This window comes from Arabidopsis lyrata, assembly GCF_000004255.2.
Source record: "Arabidopsis lyrata subsp. lyrata unplaced genomic scaffold ARALYscaffold_5, whole genome shotgun sequence".
Classification (NCBI taxonomy): domain Eukaryota; kingdom Viridiplantae; phylum Streptophyta; class Magnoliopsida; order Brassicales; family Brassicaceae; genus Arabidopsis; species Arabidopsis lyrata.
Genome location: NW_003302551.1, coordinates 4,904,799 through 4,923,779, shown reverse-complemented (window position 1 = coordinate 4,923,779; position 18,981 = coordinate 4,904,799). Strand labels below are relative to the sequence as shown.

The 18,981-nt window shown below is 36.8% G+C and overlaps 3 protein-coding genes across 4 annotated transcripts; 1 reads left to right on the top strand and 2 right to left on the bottom strand.

Annotated features, from left to right (window-relative positions):
- The first annotated feature begins 9,949 nt into the window (after positions 1-9,949).
- On the top strand, positions 9,950-12,362 carry LOC9311538 (cytochrome P450 81D11). Of its 2 annotated transcripts, none has more exons than XM_021025209.1 (3): positions 9,950-10,513; positions 11,199-11,582; positions 11,662-12,362. In XM_021025209.1, the coding sequence occupies exons 1-3, from the start codon at positions 10,013-10,015 to the stop codon at positions 12,280-12,282; spliced, it is 1,506 nt and encodes a 501-aa protein (XP_020880868.1). In that variant the 5' UTR covers positions 9,950-10,012; the 3' UTR covers positions 12,283-12,362. The 2 variants fall into 2 exon arrangements, with proteins under 2 accessions (XP_020880868.1, XP_020880869.1); XM_021025210.1 differs by having other exon boundaries at positions 10,282-10,409; positions 11,662-12,298.
- A 59-nt stretch (positions 12,363-12,421) lies between these two features.
- Positions 12,422-16,244, bottom strand: LOC9311537 (FACT complex subunit SSRP1). Its single transcript, XM_002875423.2, has 16 exons — positions 16,126-16,244; positions 15,650-15,835; positions 15,459-15,564; positions 15,231-15,367; positions 15,039-15,122; positions 14,856-14,950; positions 14,657-14,765; positions 14,437-14,523; positions 14,247-14,339; positions 13,964-14,161; positions 13,731-13,876; positions 13,492-13,639; positions 13,307-13,411; positions 13,038-13,220; positions 12,808-12,886; positions 12,422-12,696 (listed from the first exon to the last, which is right to left on the bottom strand). Exons 1-16 carry the CDS (start codon positions 16,177-16,179, stop codon positions 12,569-12,571), a joined length of 1,938 nt encoding a protein of 645 aa, XP_002875469.1. The 5' UTR covers positions 16,180-16,244; the 3' UTR covers positions 12,422-12,568.
- A 1,383-nt stretch (positions 16,245-17,627) lies between these two features.
- LOC9311536 lies at positions 17,628-18,975 on the bottom strand. Its single transcript, XM_021026321.1, has one exon. It carries the CDS (start codon positions 18,853-18,855, stop codon positions 17,818-17,820), a length of 1,038 nt encoding a protein of 345 aa, XP_020881980.1. The 5' UTR covers positions 18,856-18,975; the 3' UTR covers positions 17,628-17,817.
- Positions 18,976-18,981: the final 6 nt, after the last annotated feature.

The following is an 18,981-nucleotide window of genomic DNA, read 5'->3' as shown; positions in this document are numbered from 1 at the left end:
TACACATGACACAGTAGATAACTTACCGATGTATCGACCAACACCAAGCGAAGTTGGAACGAGGATTGATTGATCCATTTCTTGTAAACCCTAAGCACCATAACACAGATCGTCCATCCCGTTATCACAGGTGACAACTCGTAAAGACTGTGGTAATGACCCATATCGAATTGCAAAACCTAAATCCCTAGTTCTTCGAGATGGTGGAGACAGAAAGATTTGGTTATTATATATTTTTTTTTTATGTGTAAAGTCTATCTTTGGCGAGAAAAAGGGGTAACTAATATATAATGTAAAAAAATTGGAAGTCTGAAAGCCACGAACATAGTTGGATGTATGTACAGTCTCTAATAGTTTATCCTATATTCAATGAACTCTAAAAGGCAATGAATACGAAAAAGCCAAAAATAAGGATCAATATTGAATGCAATGGTTACTTTTTATTATCAATGAACCGTTGCGTCTATAGATACGAGTTTCGTTGTCCAAGCACAACAGTCCACGACTAACTAGGATTATCAGAAACCAAGCGAACGGTTTATAATTATTAGTGAGTATTATAGAAGTTTAGTTAAAAAAAAGTGTCTATTCAAGGTTTTCATAATATATGAATTTCACATTTACGTTTAATATACTTGGGTTAAGTAAATATGGTCTAGGGTATAGTTATCTTTATGAAAAATTTATAAAATTTCAATATTGTTCGTTTTGGTATTCCTGTGATGTATAAATCGAAATTAATATATTTTCCCTTGGGTTTACTAAATATATTCTAGGGTAAAGTTATCTTTATTGAATTTTTTTTAACATTTCAATACTTGTTTATATTTTAGTATTATTAGTTTTGGTATTCCTATGATGTATATATCGAATTTATTATATTTTCCCTTGGGTTTACTAAATATGGTCTAGGGTATAGTTTTCTATATTGATAAATCTATAAAATTTCAATAATTGTTTATATTTTAGTATTATTAGTTTTCGTATTCCTATGATGTTAAAATCGAAATTATAATATTTTCGCTTGGGTTTACTAAATATGGTCTAGGGTATAGTTTTATTTATTGGTTGTCCAAACAAAACAGTCCATCACCAACTGGGATAATCAGAAACCAAGCGAACGGTTTTCCCTTGGGTTTTCTAAATATGGTCTAGTAGTAGTTAGGTATTGTATAATTTGGTTTTAGGGTTTAGATTTTGTTGCTTGGGTTCTCCAAGTATGGTCTAGGGTATAGTTATCTATATTAAAACATGAATTAATATAAAGTAGTAGTAGTTAGGGATTGTATAATTTGGTTTTAGGGTATACATTTTGTTGCTTGGGTTAACAAAGTATGGTCTAGGGTATAGTTATCTATATTAAAACATGAACTAAATATTTGTAAAATACTAGTACTTAGGGTTAGTTAAATTTGGTTTAGTGTATTTAATATTTATATATATTTACTAATTATAGACTACGGTATAGTTACATATATTGAAACTTGAATCAATAATAAGTTTTTGTTTTTGAATGCATAATTCCTTCCGTTAGATATATAGAAACAATATCTTTTGTCCAAAGATTACAGTCCACGAGCTGCTGGTATATAGAGTCAACTTTTAATTTCAGATATTATTTAGTAATGTTTAGGGTATAGGGAAACAAAACAGTCCATCACCAAGGACAATATTTTGTGCATATAACGAACGGTTTCCCTTGGGTTTCTAAATATGGTCTAGTAGTAGTTAGGTATTGTATAATTTGGTTTGAGGGTTTAGATTTTGTTGCTTGGGTTCTCCAAGTATGGTCTAGGGTATAGTTATCTATATTAAAACATGAATTAATATAAAGTAGTAGTAGTTAGGGATTGTATAATTTGGTTTTAGGGTATACATTTTGTTGCTTGGGTTAACAAAGTATGGTCTAGGGTATAGTTATCTATATTAAAACATGAACTAAATATTTGTAAAATACTAGTACTTAGGGTTAGTTAAATTTGGTTTAGTGTATTTAATATTTATATATATTTACTAATTATAGACTACGGTATAGTTACATATATTGAAACTTGAATCAATAATAAGTTTTTGTTTTTGAATGCATAATTCCTTCCGTTAGATATATAGAAACAATATCTTTTGTCCAAAGATTACAGTCCACGAGCTGCTGGTATATAGAGTCAACTTTTAATTTCAGATATTATTTAGTAATGTTTAGGGTATAGGGTTAAGAATTTGTTGCTTGGAATTTGGACAATATTTTGTGCATATAAAATATTAATTAACACACAATCAATTTGTATTATTCACAATTCCACCGCGATTTCCTCCACTGTGGCCACCATCTAGGGAAATGATAGGGTTTCTTCGCCCTTATTAATCCTCGATTTTCATACATCATCAGTGAAGGATCTTATATATTATGCCTAAAATCGTCTGCGAGAAGGGCAAATGTAAGCACCCAAAGCCAATGGCCACTACGCGACATTACTGGCGACCACGAAGTGCCCTTGCCCCTGTAAGGGGAAATCAATTTGCAGTCCATCCGCCTCGCCCACCATTGGTACAATTCCAGCTTCAGGTATGGATTTCAAAATAAATACCATTACTTGTAATTCTTTCTTAGTTTTTGAATGTAAAGCCGAGTTTTGCTCCTATAAGGCGCCTCCGTTCCCTCAATTCCACATCCCAGTCCACGTTCTAGCGAAAATCGTCGCCTACATTTCTGAAGATGGGGTAGATCTGTTGAAGGCATGGATTCAAACCGAACCAGATGGTACAGCCGCCGTTATGTCCCAGGAAACGCTATCTTCGGTTCGATTAGATAAATCACCTGAATTCATTCAAATGGCCCAACAATCGTCTGCATATCACGGTTTTTACACCAAATGCCTGGAATTCAATAATCCATATGCCTTATATGTTCATAGTCTGGTACTGGGATTTCGTTTTTGTGACCTTAACGGAGCAATTGCAGTTTTGGATGGAATAAAAAACGTTTTTCCACATGCTGGCCTACTTTTCATAATGCTCCATAGCTGCCAGGGAACAGTTCCGTGGGAATTTTATATCAGTTACAAGAGAAGTTACTACAAATTCAGTGAAGTCGACTTATTCGCGGATAAGCTTATGTACCACATTAACTCAGTTGGGCCACGCCGACAAGGCACATACAAAGCATCATGGGAGTTTGAGGATTACGGAGAGTGCTGGTCATACCATCAGTACCTTGATGAGGGCGAGGGTCAATGGTGTAATGCATGTATTTACTACTACCTCTCCCAAGAAATATGTCAAATTTCTTAAATCCTCATGTGCATCTCTTATGTTATTGGTTTATTAATGTTTTATAATTTCCCTTTATTCCTCATCTCCTTATGTATGACTCTGTTTTATATTTTATTCAATGTTGCGAAACAATCTTATATTGTTACATTAGCACAAAAGTTTAAATATAACTCATTGTTCTTTATCATTTTACCATTTTGATATTCAACCTATCCATAAATTTGTGACAATTATAGACTGTTCTTGCAAGCTGATACATTCTTTGCTATGTAGGCAGTTGATAACCAAACAGAAGCATGAATTATAGACTGTGTTTGGTGGACAACCCCTGATATTTTCCCTAATTGAATTTGTGACCATTATAAATCGTTCATACCATCTACTAGTCCATCACATCAATCGTAAGCCCAATATTAATATGACATGTCCATCATAACCTGACCATATAACATACCAATTTTTGGTAATTTGGTTGTCCATTTTTAGGCGGGATTTTTCCCCCCTTTTCTTGATTACCGAAATCCATTACTATTAACCTTTATTTACTAATAAATTAGTCACTTTTGCCTTTAGCCCTTACTTCAACTAAAAAAACTTTTATTCTATGAGATTCCCTTCCAGATGTCTTCGAATCTACAAACATGCTTCCATAAATACTTTCCATCCTCTGCCAACCAAAACTCCGACAGTCAACAAAGAGGTAACTAATGGCCTCCTCTTCACAATACTGCAACACAATTCGCATATTTAATCTTCTCTTCTGTCCTTTTTCAGTTAACAAAACACGGTCACTTTTACCTCCCGAAACCAATTCTAGCTCTGATTGTTAGCTACGTTTCAGACGAAGGAATAGATTCCTTGAAATCTTGGATTAAAAGTGGCCAAGACGGAAAACGTGCAGCATTTTCCCCGGAAACACTACTCAGAGTGCGATTAGATAAAAGTCCCACATTTATTACTATGTCGTCATCAGATTCTATCCATTTCCCATTCTATTCGACATGTCTTGCAAATGGGAATCCTTACGCTCTGTATCTGAAGAGTCTGCAACTAGGGTTCGGTTCCGTAGATCTTTTTGGCGCCATATCACTGTTGAATGATTGCAAAGATAGTTTTCCATTAGCCAAACTACTCTACATTTGTCTAAATAGATGCGCAGGTAACGAAGTCGTTGATTCATTTAATAGTTTCAAACGCGAGAACACATGTTTCTTAAATGTAGAGAGGATGGCCAAGAATCTTTTTGAACACATCTCAGCTTCAGAGCCAAAAAGGGTGGGAACTTACGCTGAACTCTTTCACTACGAAGATTATCCAGATTGTTGGCTACAACATGAGTTTTACAAGGAATATAATGGAGAAAGATGTTCACATTGCATTTATTTCTACCTCTTCAGAGATATCCTCTTGCTATCATAGAGCTCTACATTCAACCTTTTGTTATTTTGAGATGTCTACATCCCCCTCACTTTTATATAATTTTGCATCTTCTGGTAATATGGGATGTCAACTGCTAGTTATCCATCTGTAATGACATTAAATTTTTAATTATCATATGACTTATGGCTCATCTCATTTATTCACCAACAATGATTTTATGATCTTTTATGGGATATATCGAATGGCGAAAAATCACTGACAAACAAGTCGCCTCGTTAAGGCATCAATATGGTAAGTACTTTTATGAGGATTGTGTGGGCGTGTTTAAGCATTTGACTTTACAAACTAGTGTCTACTTGTTTCCATAAAGTTTGTTTAACCATCATTTCCCTTATTTCCTTCTTTTTTCCTGTGGATACTGTCTTTGCTTGTCCACAGCGAAACTTTAGTTCTTTTGAGATGTCTGCATCGATTTGTTACTTATATTATTATATAGAACAAATATAAACTTTATGTTACACATATACACTAAATTCAAACTTAAACTTTTCTACCATTCAAAATAAATCATAAGAGTCATTACACCAATGCAAAGAGAAAAACAATGCTGAAACATGCTTTTCCAAAATATTCCCAACAAGCCATTAATGTTTGATCCCCCATAAGGCAAATTAAAAACAATCAAAATACAAACCAAAATAACAACCTCAGTCTATTAAGTAGGAACGAATCTTTCATATTGGATTAGAACAACTTGTCCTGTTATGACCAATTCCTTTGCAACGAGAACACCGGTTTTGTTGCAACCTTCCAGTCTTGGGTTTCTAAAATGTACATGAGACATAAAACAAAACGAAATCTCTTAATATATACCAAAATCATTTACAACATCCAACTTGCAAAAGGGTTTAATATACCCTTACCTTGTATTCTCCTGTTGATGGTATTCTGGCTTCCTTGGGCCTCCCTGAAGGTCTCCTTGTATATGGTGGCAGCATGGATCGGTGTTGGAGGGCTTCTGGAATGTCTTCTTCTTTCGCTATTGCCTCAGGGTAGATTACTCCTTCGTAAGTCCCAACCCATGAGTGAGGTTTGAAACAGTCATCAACTAAAGCTTTGTGGGATAAGCCAATGCTATTGCCAGCCAACAGAGCATGAGCACAAGGAATCTTAAGTTTATCATACCTCTTGCATGTGCACTGCTTCTTTTCAAGATCTACTACATGTCTTCCACCTAACCTCCCAACAATCTCAAAGCACCAGCTGTTTATCCTTGCAACCTTGCTAGCGTTTGATGATAACATTAACTTTGTTATTTGCTTGTCAACTTCTGGAGGAACTGGACCCGTATGAGCTGCTGACTTCTTCCGACGCGCATTAAACCATCGAGTTAACATAGACCTAATAAATCTGATCAATTCCACAATATGGGAAGATCTCCCCTTGCCCAAAGCCTTGTTCAACGTCTCAGCTATATTACTAGTCATCAAATTGTATCTCTGTCCCTGAAAATATATACTACTCCAATGAGCCATCCCTATTAGATGTAGATAATGGCCGCAGTCTTGGTTCAGGGCATTAATCTGACCATATAGCTCTTTAAACTTAGACGTTGTAAACTCATATCCTACGTTTTTGACCAACTGTGTCAATCCTTTGTTCTTGTACTTAGCTTGGATATTCCTACAGAGGTGAATAATGCAAGCCCCATGATTTGCCAGTGGAAAGATCCTCTTCATTCTAACATTAATTGATGAGTGTCTGTCTGATAAGATAGTTAGACTTTTGCTGTCAGCAATTATCCTCTCCAACTTGCTAAAGAACCATGTCCAAGATTCATCGTTCTCACTATCCACTACAGCAAATGCTAGTGGAAATACTTGGAAGTTTGCATCTTGCCCACTTGCAGTTAGTAGTACACCCTTGTACTTTCCTTTCAAATGTGTACCATCTACAATTAATATTTTTCTGAGATGCTTAAAGCCAGCTATTGAAGCTCCAAATGCTAAAAACATATATAAAAACCTCTCTTTCCCTTCATCTTTATCTTCAGTTTCTATATGTGTTATACTTCCTGGATTAGTTACCTTCAAAAGATGCAAATATTCAGCCAAACTGGAATAAGAGTCTTCGTCAGTGCCGCTCATATAAGTCATAGCTGTTTCCCTAACTCTCCAACACTTATGGTATGACGCATCGACTCTCAGATCTTCTAGAATGAGTTGTTGAATATCCATTGGGACAGGACCATTGCTAGGATCACTGAACTTTGCCTTATATACAAAAGCTATCACTCTTGATGTTGCCTTCTTCATGTACTGCCCTCTAGTTTCTACTGAACATGTGTGTTCAAGACATAATTTCTTAATTTCATAGTACCCTGTTCCTCTGATGACGGTAGACAATATCCTCCAATCACATTTCTCATCTGAGCAACTAAGAACAAAATAGTTATACTTGGTTCTGGTTTGCTTGAAATGAAACATATTCTTTATCGCATAGATTGCCATCCCTATTTGTGCATCTTCTCTGCTTGCATACACTTTCCCCTTGTATAACCCTTTTCCATCATCATCGATATCCAAATCAGGGATGTTATCTACTTCATACTCAATGTCCTCAAACAAAGGTGGGATATCGAATTCCTCATCATCAACTTCCTCTAGCTTCCTTACTGGCTTCCCCTTTCTCTGAGAGCCTCCATCATTCTCAATATGTTCTGATTTCTGACTAAATTCAGGTTTTACCCCTGTTCCACCCCCATTCACAAGTACAGCGTGGTCAAATACACCACTACCAGTACACATAACAACTTCTGGTGTCTTAGATCCATTCAAAGCACCTTCTGATGTCAGATTTCCTGCTTCCATATGATTTGACCGATACCTGACATCTACACCTCCTGTATTCATTAACTCTTCAGCATTTGACCCAGCATAGACATCTCTAAGGAAATTACTCCAAAAGTCTTTATCATATCCGCCACAGGGCATACTCTCATCAACCATATCACTTTTTTCTTCTTTTTCCTCTGTTTCTGTTTCCTTAAAGAACTCATCTTCAACATCAATTAATTCTTCTTCTTCGTCTTTATCAACTGCGGCCGATTTAAAACCACTAGTACAGCCTATTTTTGCTTCTACTTCTAGTAATTCATCTAAGAAATCATCATCTCCAGGAGTCAACATAATGATTGGAGTTTTTGAACCCGTAGAAGATATTTCCCCAGCAATTGCCTCACCATTTTTTGAACTACTTCCAGTATCATAACTACAATCACTCTTTCTTTTACAACTTCCTCCAAGGGTTTCACAACTTTTTCTTCGATCCTCTCTATCTTCCCCAAGTTTATATCTATCAGTAGTTTCTTCAAACTTAACAAACAAGTTAAGACCCCTGTTTTCCCTAAGAGCCTTTATATAGTACAGCAAGCCTACCTCACTAGTAACTAGAACAGGAGGAGTCTTTGCCTTTGTTGAAAACATACTTCTATTGGGTAGAGAGTAACTCAGCAAAGGTTTGACCGCTTTCACACCAAACTCTTCCACAATGGCTTGGTTAAACTGTTCCAGTTTGATTCCCTCATGAATAGGAACAACCCTCGAGAAATGTTTGTTGCTAATCTCCAACTTCCATTCACCATTTGAAGAACAAATCCACTCTCCACAAATTACGATACAGAAGTCGTCCAGGGAACCCTAGACATATAAGCCAAAAAAATTGTGTTAGTTTCGTCGAGCAGTACATGAATTAAAATGTAAATTTGGTGGATGGGTGAAACGATAATCTTACCTCCATCTCTAACTTCTCTTAGACAGCAATTGTTATCCAAAACTCAAGAATTTTCAGCCAATACATATTCGGCCACCATTACAATGTTTTCCTCGGACCGTACGTAAAAGTTGGTACAATCTCCACAATCTCCGCCGTCCGCTTAATCAATCTCGACGGCCCAGATTACGCTATACGACGATAATTAAAACCCGAATCGTGACCGTTCTTTTTGCATCATCTTTCCCTCGTCCGCCACGTCGCAATACTAAACCAAGAGGCCGAACCGGAAAAACGACAAATCGAGTTGGTTTTACGGAGGGGCAGAAGCGTCATACGTTGTCTCCGAAATAATGATAAAGTGCCTCTAGTTTATAAAGTGTCTAAAGTCTAATATCTTTATCTAGAAGTACCTTAACATGCAAATCTCCCTTTTTCAAAATCAATATTAAATAATTCATAAGAGCCTTAAATTAAGTAGGCAGTGACATCACCAAAACTCTAATCCTCTTCTTATTTTTCATTTCGTCCAAAACAATTATCCTAACGTTAACATACGGTCTAAAAACACACTTTACAAACTATACAGTATCAAAATACCCTTTTGTTCAGGTCTGAAAACACACTTTACAAACTATACGGTATGAAAATACTCTTTTCCCTCTTTTTCATCACTATCGTCTTTGACATTGCATATTGTTCTCTTTTCTACTAAAATTCGGATTGTTTTGTGTTACGAATCAAACCAATTAACCAAAGATATATTATAAGTGACAATAGCTCCACTAAAAGTTGATACCATATCATCTCATGTTCTTACTCCATATCCCTCATTTAAAGGGCCATGCAAGCCTTTAAAAAGAATAATTGGATAATTGTAACACTTTCGTGGAAGTCCCCTTGGTCCATTTGTTGACTAAAGGTTAATTAATACTTCTACACCAAGAAATCTGGGGTTCGAGTCTCAGATATTACGATTTATTAATAAATTTGCAGATTAATGGAGGTAAGTCTACATGAGATCTCCAGCGATGTATAATTATAGTCGTTCGCCAAGATTCTACGCAGAGAGAGAGAAGTATCGTCAGATTGTGGACCATTGAAGGTGTCCGTCAAGAGTATGAAGAAAAAAGTATCGTCTATCGTGGATCTAATAAAGATCGGAAGGAATTGTCCGTTGTAGAATCGTCTATGTAACAGTTCTCATAATTTACCATAGATAATAAAATTTAGAGGAAAAAAAAAAAATTGTAACACTTTCAATGATATATATGCAAATTAAAACCAAACAAAAAACGAAAAAACAATGACATATGCAGTGACGACAAGGACATCACATGATGAATGTCACGTGTCACATAGATATCTCTCAAGTTTCTAATGTTTAAGTCGGCAGTGACATCACCAAAACTCTTATCCTCTTCTTATTTTTCATTTCGTCCAAAACAATTAGCCTAACGTTAACATACGAATCTGATCTAACTTATTTTTATATTATCTTGCTTCAACTGCCACTCACTATAAAATCAGCTATAACTCGTATAATTTTAATTAATATCATCAACAAAGAAAAAAAAAACCGAACTCAATAATGGAAACTATATACCTAATTCTCTGTCTCTTCTTCTTCCTCTTCTTCTCTCTCGAACTCTTGTTCCGACCACGGCGGCCCAAACTTAACCTACCGCCGAGTCCTACACGGCCATTTCTGGTCATCGGACACCTCCACCTCCTAAAGCTACCACTCCACCGTAGATTTCTCTCTCTCTCAAAATCTTTAAACAACGCCAAGATTTTCTCTCTCCGCCTTGGCTCTCGTCTAGTTTTTGTTGTTTCTTCTCACGCCGTCGCTGAAGAATGTTTCACCAAGAACGACGTCGTTTTAGCTAACCGGCCGGAGTTTCTCGTCGGGAAACATATAGCGTACAACTCCACCACCATGGTTGGTGCGTCTTATGGAGATAGCTGGAGGAATCTTCGACGTATTGGTACCATTGAGATCTTCTCGTCTCTTAGGCTTAATAGTTTCTTATCTATCCGTAAAGATGAGATCCGACGGCTCATAATTTGTCTATCGAAAAACTCTCAACAAGTACGTACCATTTTTAACTTACTTAATTACTGTCTCGATTTTTACACCTTTTTCCTATAAAACACGTCTGAAAATATATAACATATTTTACATATAAGATTCTTACATTATATAATATAACATATTTTAATTACGGTCTCGCTTAACAAAAAGTTTAAATTTTTATTTTTTTTTATATAATATTAGATAACAAATATAACCACCGTCTTTAAGAGCATGTACATGAGTGAAACTTTTGATACCAATATCATCTGACGTGACATCTCCTAATTATTCTCGTTTGCCAAAAGTAGGAGAAAAAAATAAAAAATCATTAAACAAATATTATAAATAATACTAAAAAATTCTTAATAGTACTTTATAAGTATCATCCATGACCATGCTCTTACATCTTATAAAAAAAAAGTTTAGAATTTTTTTTCATTTTTATTTAATTATTTCACAAAATATAACATAATTATTTAGGGTCTTGATTGTTCTTTTTTTTTGGTTAAAGTGTTTATGGTCTCGATTGTTAATTACCAAGTTTTTTCATCACATATTTTTGTAGCAAAATGCAAATATAAAGAAATTGTCGATTTGTAACATCACCCGATACAAGAACAGAGTAATCTAGATTTTTATACCTATTAAAAGGATGATAATATTTAAATTGTAACAATTTGCGTAATGATTGTAATTTCAGAAGTTTGTGAAAGTGGAGATGAGACCATTGTTTATGGGTTTGACTATCAACAACATCATTAGAATGGTGGCCGGAAAAAGATTCTACGGTGATGGAACAGAGGACGACACCGAGGCAAGACATGTTAGACAGTTGATTGCGGAGGTGGTTGTTAGTGGCGGCGCAGGGAATGCAGCAGATTATTTCCCGATCCTTCGTTATATAACGAATTACGAGAAACATGTCAAGAAGTTAGCTGTTCGGGTTGATGAGTTTTTGCAAAGTCTAGTGAACGAGAAACGTGAAGAGAAAGTAAAGGGTAACACGATGATCGATCATTTGCTTTCTCTACAAGAAACTCAGCCTGATTACTATACGGATGTGATCATCAAAGGAATCATACTTGTAAGTAAATGATAGATCAAATTAGTAACATTGGTTAATGTTTTGTTGTTGTATATTTAACTGATTTTGATTTGGATAGGTTATGATACTTGCCGGGACTGATACATCAGCTGGAACTTTAGAATGGGCGATGGCGAATTTGTTGAACCATCCGGAAGTACTACGAAAGGCAAAGACCGAAATCGATGACCAAATCGGTGTAGACCGGTTAATAGAGGAACAAGACATTGTGAAACTTCCTTATCTTCAGAACATTGTGTCAGAGACTTTGCGACTTTATCCGGTGGCTCCAATGCTTCTACCCCACTTAGCATCAGAAGATTGTATGGTGGCTGGCTATGATGTCCCGCGTGGCACAATCATATTGGTAAATGCATGGGCAATTCATAGAGATCCAAAACTGTGGGAAGAGCCAGAAAAGTTTAAGCCGGAGAGGTTTGAGAAAGAAGGGGAGGATAAAAAGTTGATATCATTTGGGATCGGACGACGATCTTGCCCTGGATCAGGGCTAGCTCAACGGCTAGTGACCTTGGCTCTTGGATCGTTGGTCCAATGTTTTGAGTGGGAGAGAGTCGGAGAAAAGTTTGTAGACATGAGAGAAAGTGAAAGAGGAACCACGATGCGCAAAGCTACATCGTTGCAAGCTATGTGTAAAACTCGTCCCATAGTCCATAAGGTTTTGGATGCTTCTTGTCCATAACTCTCATCATACAGATTGAGTTACAGAACCTCGTTGTATAATATTTTCACGTGAACTTTGTTAGATAGATTTTGTTGCTACTTAGTTATGGCGTTGTAGATTTTGTAATGACCTAAAGTTTGATCGTGTTACCTAAAGTAGTAACACGATCTTTATCATCAAAGAGATAATCTGGTTAACTCCAAACAGCTAAATGCCCGATGTTTACAAGTCATAACTTAATCTTGTAGTTAAATGACGCATAAAATCTCAGAGACTACTAGAGAGAATCTTGGGTCATCAAAGTTTAGTTACTGTCCGACTCGTTTCCTGAGTCCACGTTCACGGGCTGAGGGTTCTTGTAATCACTAATCTCATCCTTGTATCGCTGCTTGTCGACTTGAGCTTTGGCTTCATATGGCTCTTTTTCCTCAGCTATAGTTACAACCAAACATATACACAATTGGGGAATTAAAACACATTCACATGCTGAAGTAAAACCAAGAAATGTAGTTTTTTCTTTTGAAAAGGTTCTTTAAATTTTACCAGACATTTGGCGCCACTTATCTCCAAGCACCTTTCCCACCTCTCCAAATGCTATTCCTGGGTGTTCCTTCTTTATGTTCTGTTCAGTCCACAAATGGATAATCAGGAATGCTAAGTTTGTCGGATTTGTAAATTGTGCTCTCGTCTACGTAAAAGACTGCTGATACTCCATTCCGCAACTTAGTCTACATCATAGAGCTAAAAGTAAAACAAAGGAGAGAAGAACTCACATCTCTTTCCATTTGGGAAAAGTACATGAAACCAGACATCGCTCTTTTTGGTGCGTTGGGATCCTTCTTCTTCTTCGGCTTTTTCCTCTTGCTACTGCCTTCGTCTGCGGCTGACACTTTTCTTTTATGAGGCAATCCTTTCGATGACGAAGCCTCTTTCTTGGGTTCCTTCTTGATAGATTTCTGAAACAAGTCAATGACAGGGAGATATGAGAAACAAATAGTTCTGCTGCTGAAAGAGTTCAAATGAAGAATGTGACAAAAGTTACCTCTTTCTCTCCTCCACCGCCTTCACTAGCATCAGAGTCGTCCTCGCCAGAATCATCAGTTGGTGAACCGCCGTCATCATCCTCACCCATAACAAAGTCTTCGTCCTTCATAAATTAGAAGTATCGAATGTCAAAAACGTAATCATTAGAATATGAAGTAATTCGGTCAGACATAAAGTACTTGCCTCCTCATCACTCTCATCAGCAGCTTGGTTTTTGATACGCTCAAGATGAGGGTCAACAGCATCATCATCATCATCATCCCCAAGAACAGCAGCAACACCATCTGTGGTTCCCGCACCTCCAAGGTTCATAATCTTCAAACCCTTGGAGCTGCAGCAAGAAAAGATAATGATTACTTACCACAAAAATTAAATGCACTCTCAGTAAATACAGATGGAGATAAGGAAATAATCGTGCTAACCTTATGAAGGTATAGAGATTATGATACTCATTCCTTTGAATGTTACGGAACAGATGTTCATGATCAGTTTTCAGTCTTATGAGAAGATCAAAGTAATGCATATTAGCACCACCAGCAGCATGCCTTTCAAACTCAACATAGTCAATCTAAAAACGAAAAACAAACGGGTTAGACAACCCAACTCTATCTCAAAGCCTATCAAAAATATCCAGTCCTTAATAACCACAATTTACCTCATCATGAAGTATAAGCGTTGGAGGTTTAGGTAAGAAGAAAAATCCCTTCTCGAGTGGATAAAGAACCCCATCTTCTGCCTTGAGAGATGATTTCACTGCAAACCCATCTTGGGAACTGCGGAACTTCCCAGGTTTAGTGATCTTTGCACCAGACAGCCAACGCAACACGGTGGTGAATACTTCATGAATGAGACCCTGAAAATTCATAACCAAATCCTTAGCAATCAGTGTATGTAGAATTGTTTTGATTCAATAACGTAAGTGCAGACCAGACAGAAACCTTATATGATCGCTCCAGCTTGTCCTTGAACTTTGTATTCATAAGATCATCACTAATTGACAGTTCACTTTCGACGACGGTGTCTGTCTCAAACTAGAGAAGATGGAAAAACAGATATGTAAATCAGAGTAAAAAAGAAAGAAACTTATACATAAATTGAAATGGAAGGAAAAATATAAGTAAAGTTTACCTGCATCACAATGTGGGGGTACATTGTCTGACCTTTCCGGATTGGTGGGTCAAGAGAGATAACAACAAAAGTGTGTGGTTGGTTTGACTGCTCAGGCATTAAACAGAATACGAATTCAATTAATAGGAACAAGATTCAGTGATCATAATATGATAATCTGTTAATCTGATGACTGCTAACATAAGTAAATGCCCTGAGATATGCTTATAAAAAGAATTACCTTTGGAAGCAAGAACAACCGGACAACACTACTGTATTGGATTTTAAAGTCATTAGCTTGTCCTTGCAAACGTAAGAAAGAAAGGTGAAGTTCCACACTGTACCGACCCCTGTGAAAGAAAAAAAAAACGAATTATTTAGTCATGACAAGATGCAACCATACAATAGTGCAACAAATGTTTAAGTGGTCAACTCTTTACCTGGGTGTGAGGATTGCAATACTATCAAATGTGACGACCGCGTCCTCAACTCCAGAACTAACATCAGCCATTGCAACGATTGTGTCATTGAAAACCTGAGACATGCTCTTAGCATCAACAGAAAAAAAAAAAAAAAACAAACTCGAGACACATACATATAATTAAAAAGGTTTGGGAACTTACATGAGAAGGTGGACGGTTTTCATCACCAACAAACTGGGTGTTGGAACTAGGAATATGAAAACAAATCTCCATCAACGAGTCTTTCTGTAAACACGTAGAATATAATCAGTAAACCAGCTAACGTATGTACCCTTACATACAAAACAGCCTAGAGATGACATATCTAAGAAACCAGATTGAAATAGAAAGTACCTCATTAGCACCAGCAGTATCATCAACATGAAACTCCAGAGTAACATCATCTTTCCCTTGAATCTGAGTCTGTGAAACATCAGCTAAAGATACTTCAAAAGCTTGCTTTGATCCAACCAAAAAGGTTAGTGTATTCCCTACACAACGAAACAAAAACTTCTCCTTTAAAATCCACAAATAAACTAGACAACAACCTTAAGTGTGCCTAAAAGTTATAACAACTCTCACCATGTAAATCAACCTCTCCCCAATTACGACCACTAATCGATAACTGCTTCTCTTCCGGTGTTTTTCCATAAGAACTTTGGAAAAAGCTACTCAGACTTGGAACATCCTATAAACCAAACAAACACAAAAATCTCAAAACAAAACAAATATCATATCAAAACAGAAGCAAGAAGATATATATAAACACAAACCTGATCTCTAAATCCAACGAACTTATAGTACAATCCATCTTTGGTTTTGACTCCCAATCGATTACTCTTTGTAACTTTTGTCCAACTAACACTTACAATATCAGATCTATCAACTTCCACAGCTTTTCCACCACCTTGTTTCTTCCATTGAATTCCTCCAGAATTGATTTTAAGTAGACCCGGGTTCTAAAAGTACCAAAATTGAAACCCTAATTAGCCCTTAAAAACCCTAAAAAACTACCGCAGCTTTCAACAATTGTAAACAAGAAAACAACACAATTGAAAAATGAAAGCGACAATCTTTTTTTTTTTTGCCCTAATTTTTTGTCATTCGTTTCTTTTGGAATTGAGCGGCGGAAGTAGAAACGGATACAGGGAGAAGAAATTAGGGTTTTTGAAGGAAGAGGAAAAGGTGAAAACTTTGAAGGAAGTGAAAGATCTTGAGAGATAGAGAGATAGAGAGAGAGATAGAGTACCGTTCCGCCGCGGCCGCTGAGGGAGATGCTATTGAAGGAATGGCTATCCGTCATGGTTTCCGGTGAGGGTCACGAGAGAGAGCGAAAGACAGAGAGAGAGTGATTTTTTTTTTTTAACACATTGATATGAACTTATTATATAGATACTCAGGCGGTGGTGCGCTGCGTTTTCTAAAATTAAATAAAAATTTATTTTTATAAAATAAGTAGAAAAAAAAATTAATTAATTTTGGCAAGAAAATTTATTCTCGAAATTTGATTTTTCGGTTTAGTTGAATTTTGAGTTTATGGTTTTTCAGATTTGGGAATTTTATTAAACCGAATTTTATATCAAAACGGTACAAAAATGGGTTATTTTGAGTTTTGGATTTTTCACATTTGGAAAAAGCTTCCTTATAAAACATTTTATATCAAATTAGTTGAAAAATGTTTTTTTTTTTTGGGTTTTTCGGTTTAATCGAATTTTGAGCTTTATAAAACCGAAGATTTATATCAAATGTACAAGTGCATTTCGGTTGTCCGGTTCTTAATTTTTACCCCTAAGAAAACGAATTTCAAGTTTAGGGGCTAAAACATTCTTTTTTTTTTGTCATCCGCAATTAATTAGAACTCAAAAGAGGCATTCCTGAGGAATGTTGTTTACATAGGTGATATGATGCGGTTCTGTACGAACATTTCGTACCAGATTATCCGCCTTAACATTAGCCCTACGAGAAATTAAAGATAAAGAAAAAGATGAAAACTCCTCTTTGTCACTCTGAAATTCCTCCAAATACACTGAAAACGCCGGCCATTCCGTTGGAGAAGACACCATCTTCACCAGGTCTGAACAGTCTGTAAAGAACGCTACCTCTTGATTATCTGCACCAATCATACACTTCATCGCCCAGAGAAGGGCCTCGACTTCGGCATGTAGTGGAGATAGACTTCTACGGAGGTTCGCAGCTCCCATGGTTGGCGGCTCTCCATTTGACGATGTACAGAACCAGCCTGTACCGGAGAACTTATCACTTTCTTTCCATGATCCATCCACAAAACAACGGTATCCCGAATACTCCGTATCAAGTGAAAAATCCCTCACTCGATCTTGATTTACCAAGTCCACAGAACCATGATTTTCATTATGGAGCTCAATTTGAGCTGACTGCCACAATTGTGCTTCTTTTTCCGCTATCGTAATACTTCTGCTGGGTCTGTATCTATGTTTTCAAATACCTTTTCGTTCCTTGCTTTCCAAATATACCAAATAATCCATGAAACTGCTGATGAATCAAATTCCGTAGGTATTCTCCAAAATAAGTGATCCAAATTCGTAAAATTAGATTCCGTGGGAAAAATCCCCATAGCCGTAGGAATCTGTGAAAGTGCCCAAATCTGCCGTGCCGGGTGGCACTGAAAGAGTGTATGATTGATCGTTTCTTCTGATGCGCCACATCTGGCACATTCCGTGTCACAATCAATTCTTCTTTTCCGTAAATTTTCCGTAACTTTTAAAACATTCATTTGTTTAAATCTTAACTTTTAAAATAAATAGACAGCCAAAAAAGAGGTCCGACATTTTCTCTATTGTTCAAACATTACCAAATGGAAACAAGCTCATACTAGTACATGCTGTATTAACCTCAATAACCAAACTAGTAAGACTTTTATCCAATGTGACTATAATAAATTACCCTGCACTGCCTGAATTCTTCAGAACTGTTTTCTTTTGCTTCTGAAGAGTCTATCTCTTTTTGAGTACACGTAACCCAAAGCCATTAACCCGAATCCTGACACTGAAACAGTTCCCCATGGGAACGGAGGATCTTTGAAACAGTTGAGACTCGCTTCTACCTGTTGTGATGCGAGGTACACCACTGAATGGACTGAGTACAAGTCGTGCGCTGCTGATCTCAGGTAGTACAAAGCCATCTCGAACTCATTGTGTGATAGAGCAGAAACCGTTTTATCCAGTTTGTACTGCAAAAGATTCCACCTTTGCATGAACTCAGAGTGTCGATTCTGTTTGCGTAGGATCACATCTCCTCCATAAGCAACCGCGGAATCAATAACATCGATCGCACTTGTGATAGTTGTGTTCAATGATGTCAAAAGCACGTTTCTCTTAGCAGCGTCTTTCTGAACAAACGATAGAGACGATATATCAGAGAAAGGTCCAAACGGTGTTTGCCCAATGCTCCATGTATAATCAACCAGAGTTGTGTTATGTCTCGGGCTCCAAGTCAAATGAGTAGAAGACACACCCCACATACTCTGTAAAATGGAACCAACCAGAGGTCGTTCTAAGTCTCTCGTATGAACAAACACATGACGCCCATTGCAAGTATAATCACTCACAGTTTGAGTTCCTCTAGTTCTAACAGCAATAACCATATCTCTAAAAGCAACAGACTGATGATACCGATCAAGCAACAAAGGCGTATTGATATCCAAATCAAACACATAAACAGGTAAAACCCTAGCAAACTCATTTCCTTCTTCTTCAACAATCCCCGCAACTCTCCTCAACTCCTCAGCCGAATCAGTCAAAGCCCGATGCATATGCTTGGAATCCAAATACTCACTCACAATCAGCGTATAGTTATCAAACAAAAACCTAGACGTATACGAATTCATCCCACGAGATACCGCAAACGAACAAATCGGACATTCTCTATAATTCACACTATAACTCTTAAAACTCAACTTCTGTTCTCCTAACAACAACCCACCATTCTCAGCTTCATCCATAAAAGTTCTCTTCACAAACTCCCAATCTAACCCACTCGAATCCTTAACCTCCGACCCATACACATGAATCAACTGAACCACCAACGTGTCCTCAAAGTACACAGGAATTCTCAAAGAAGGACAATC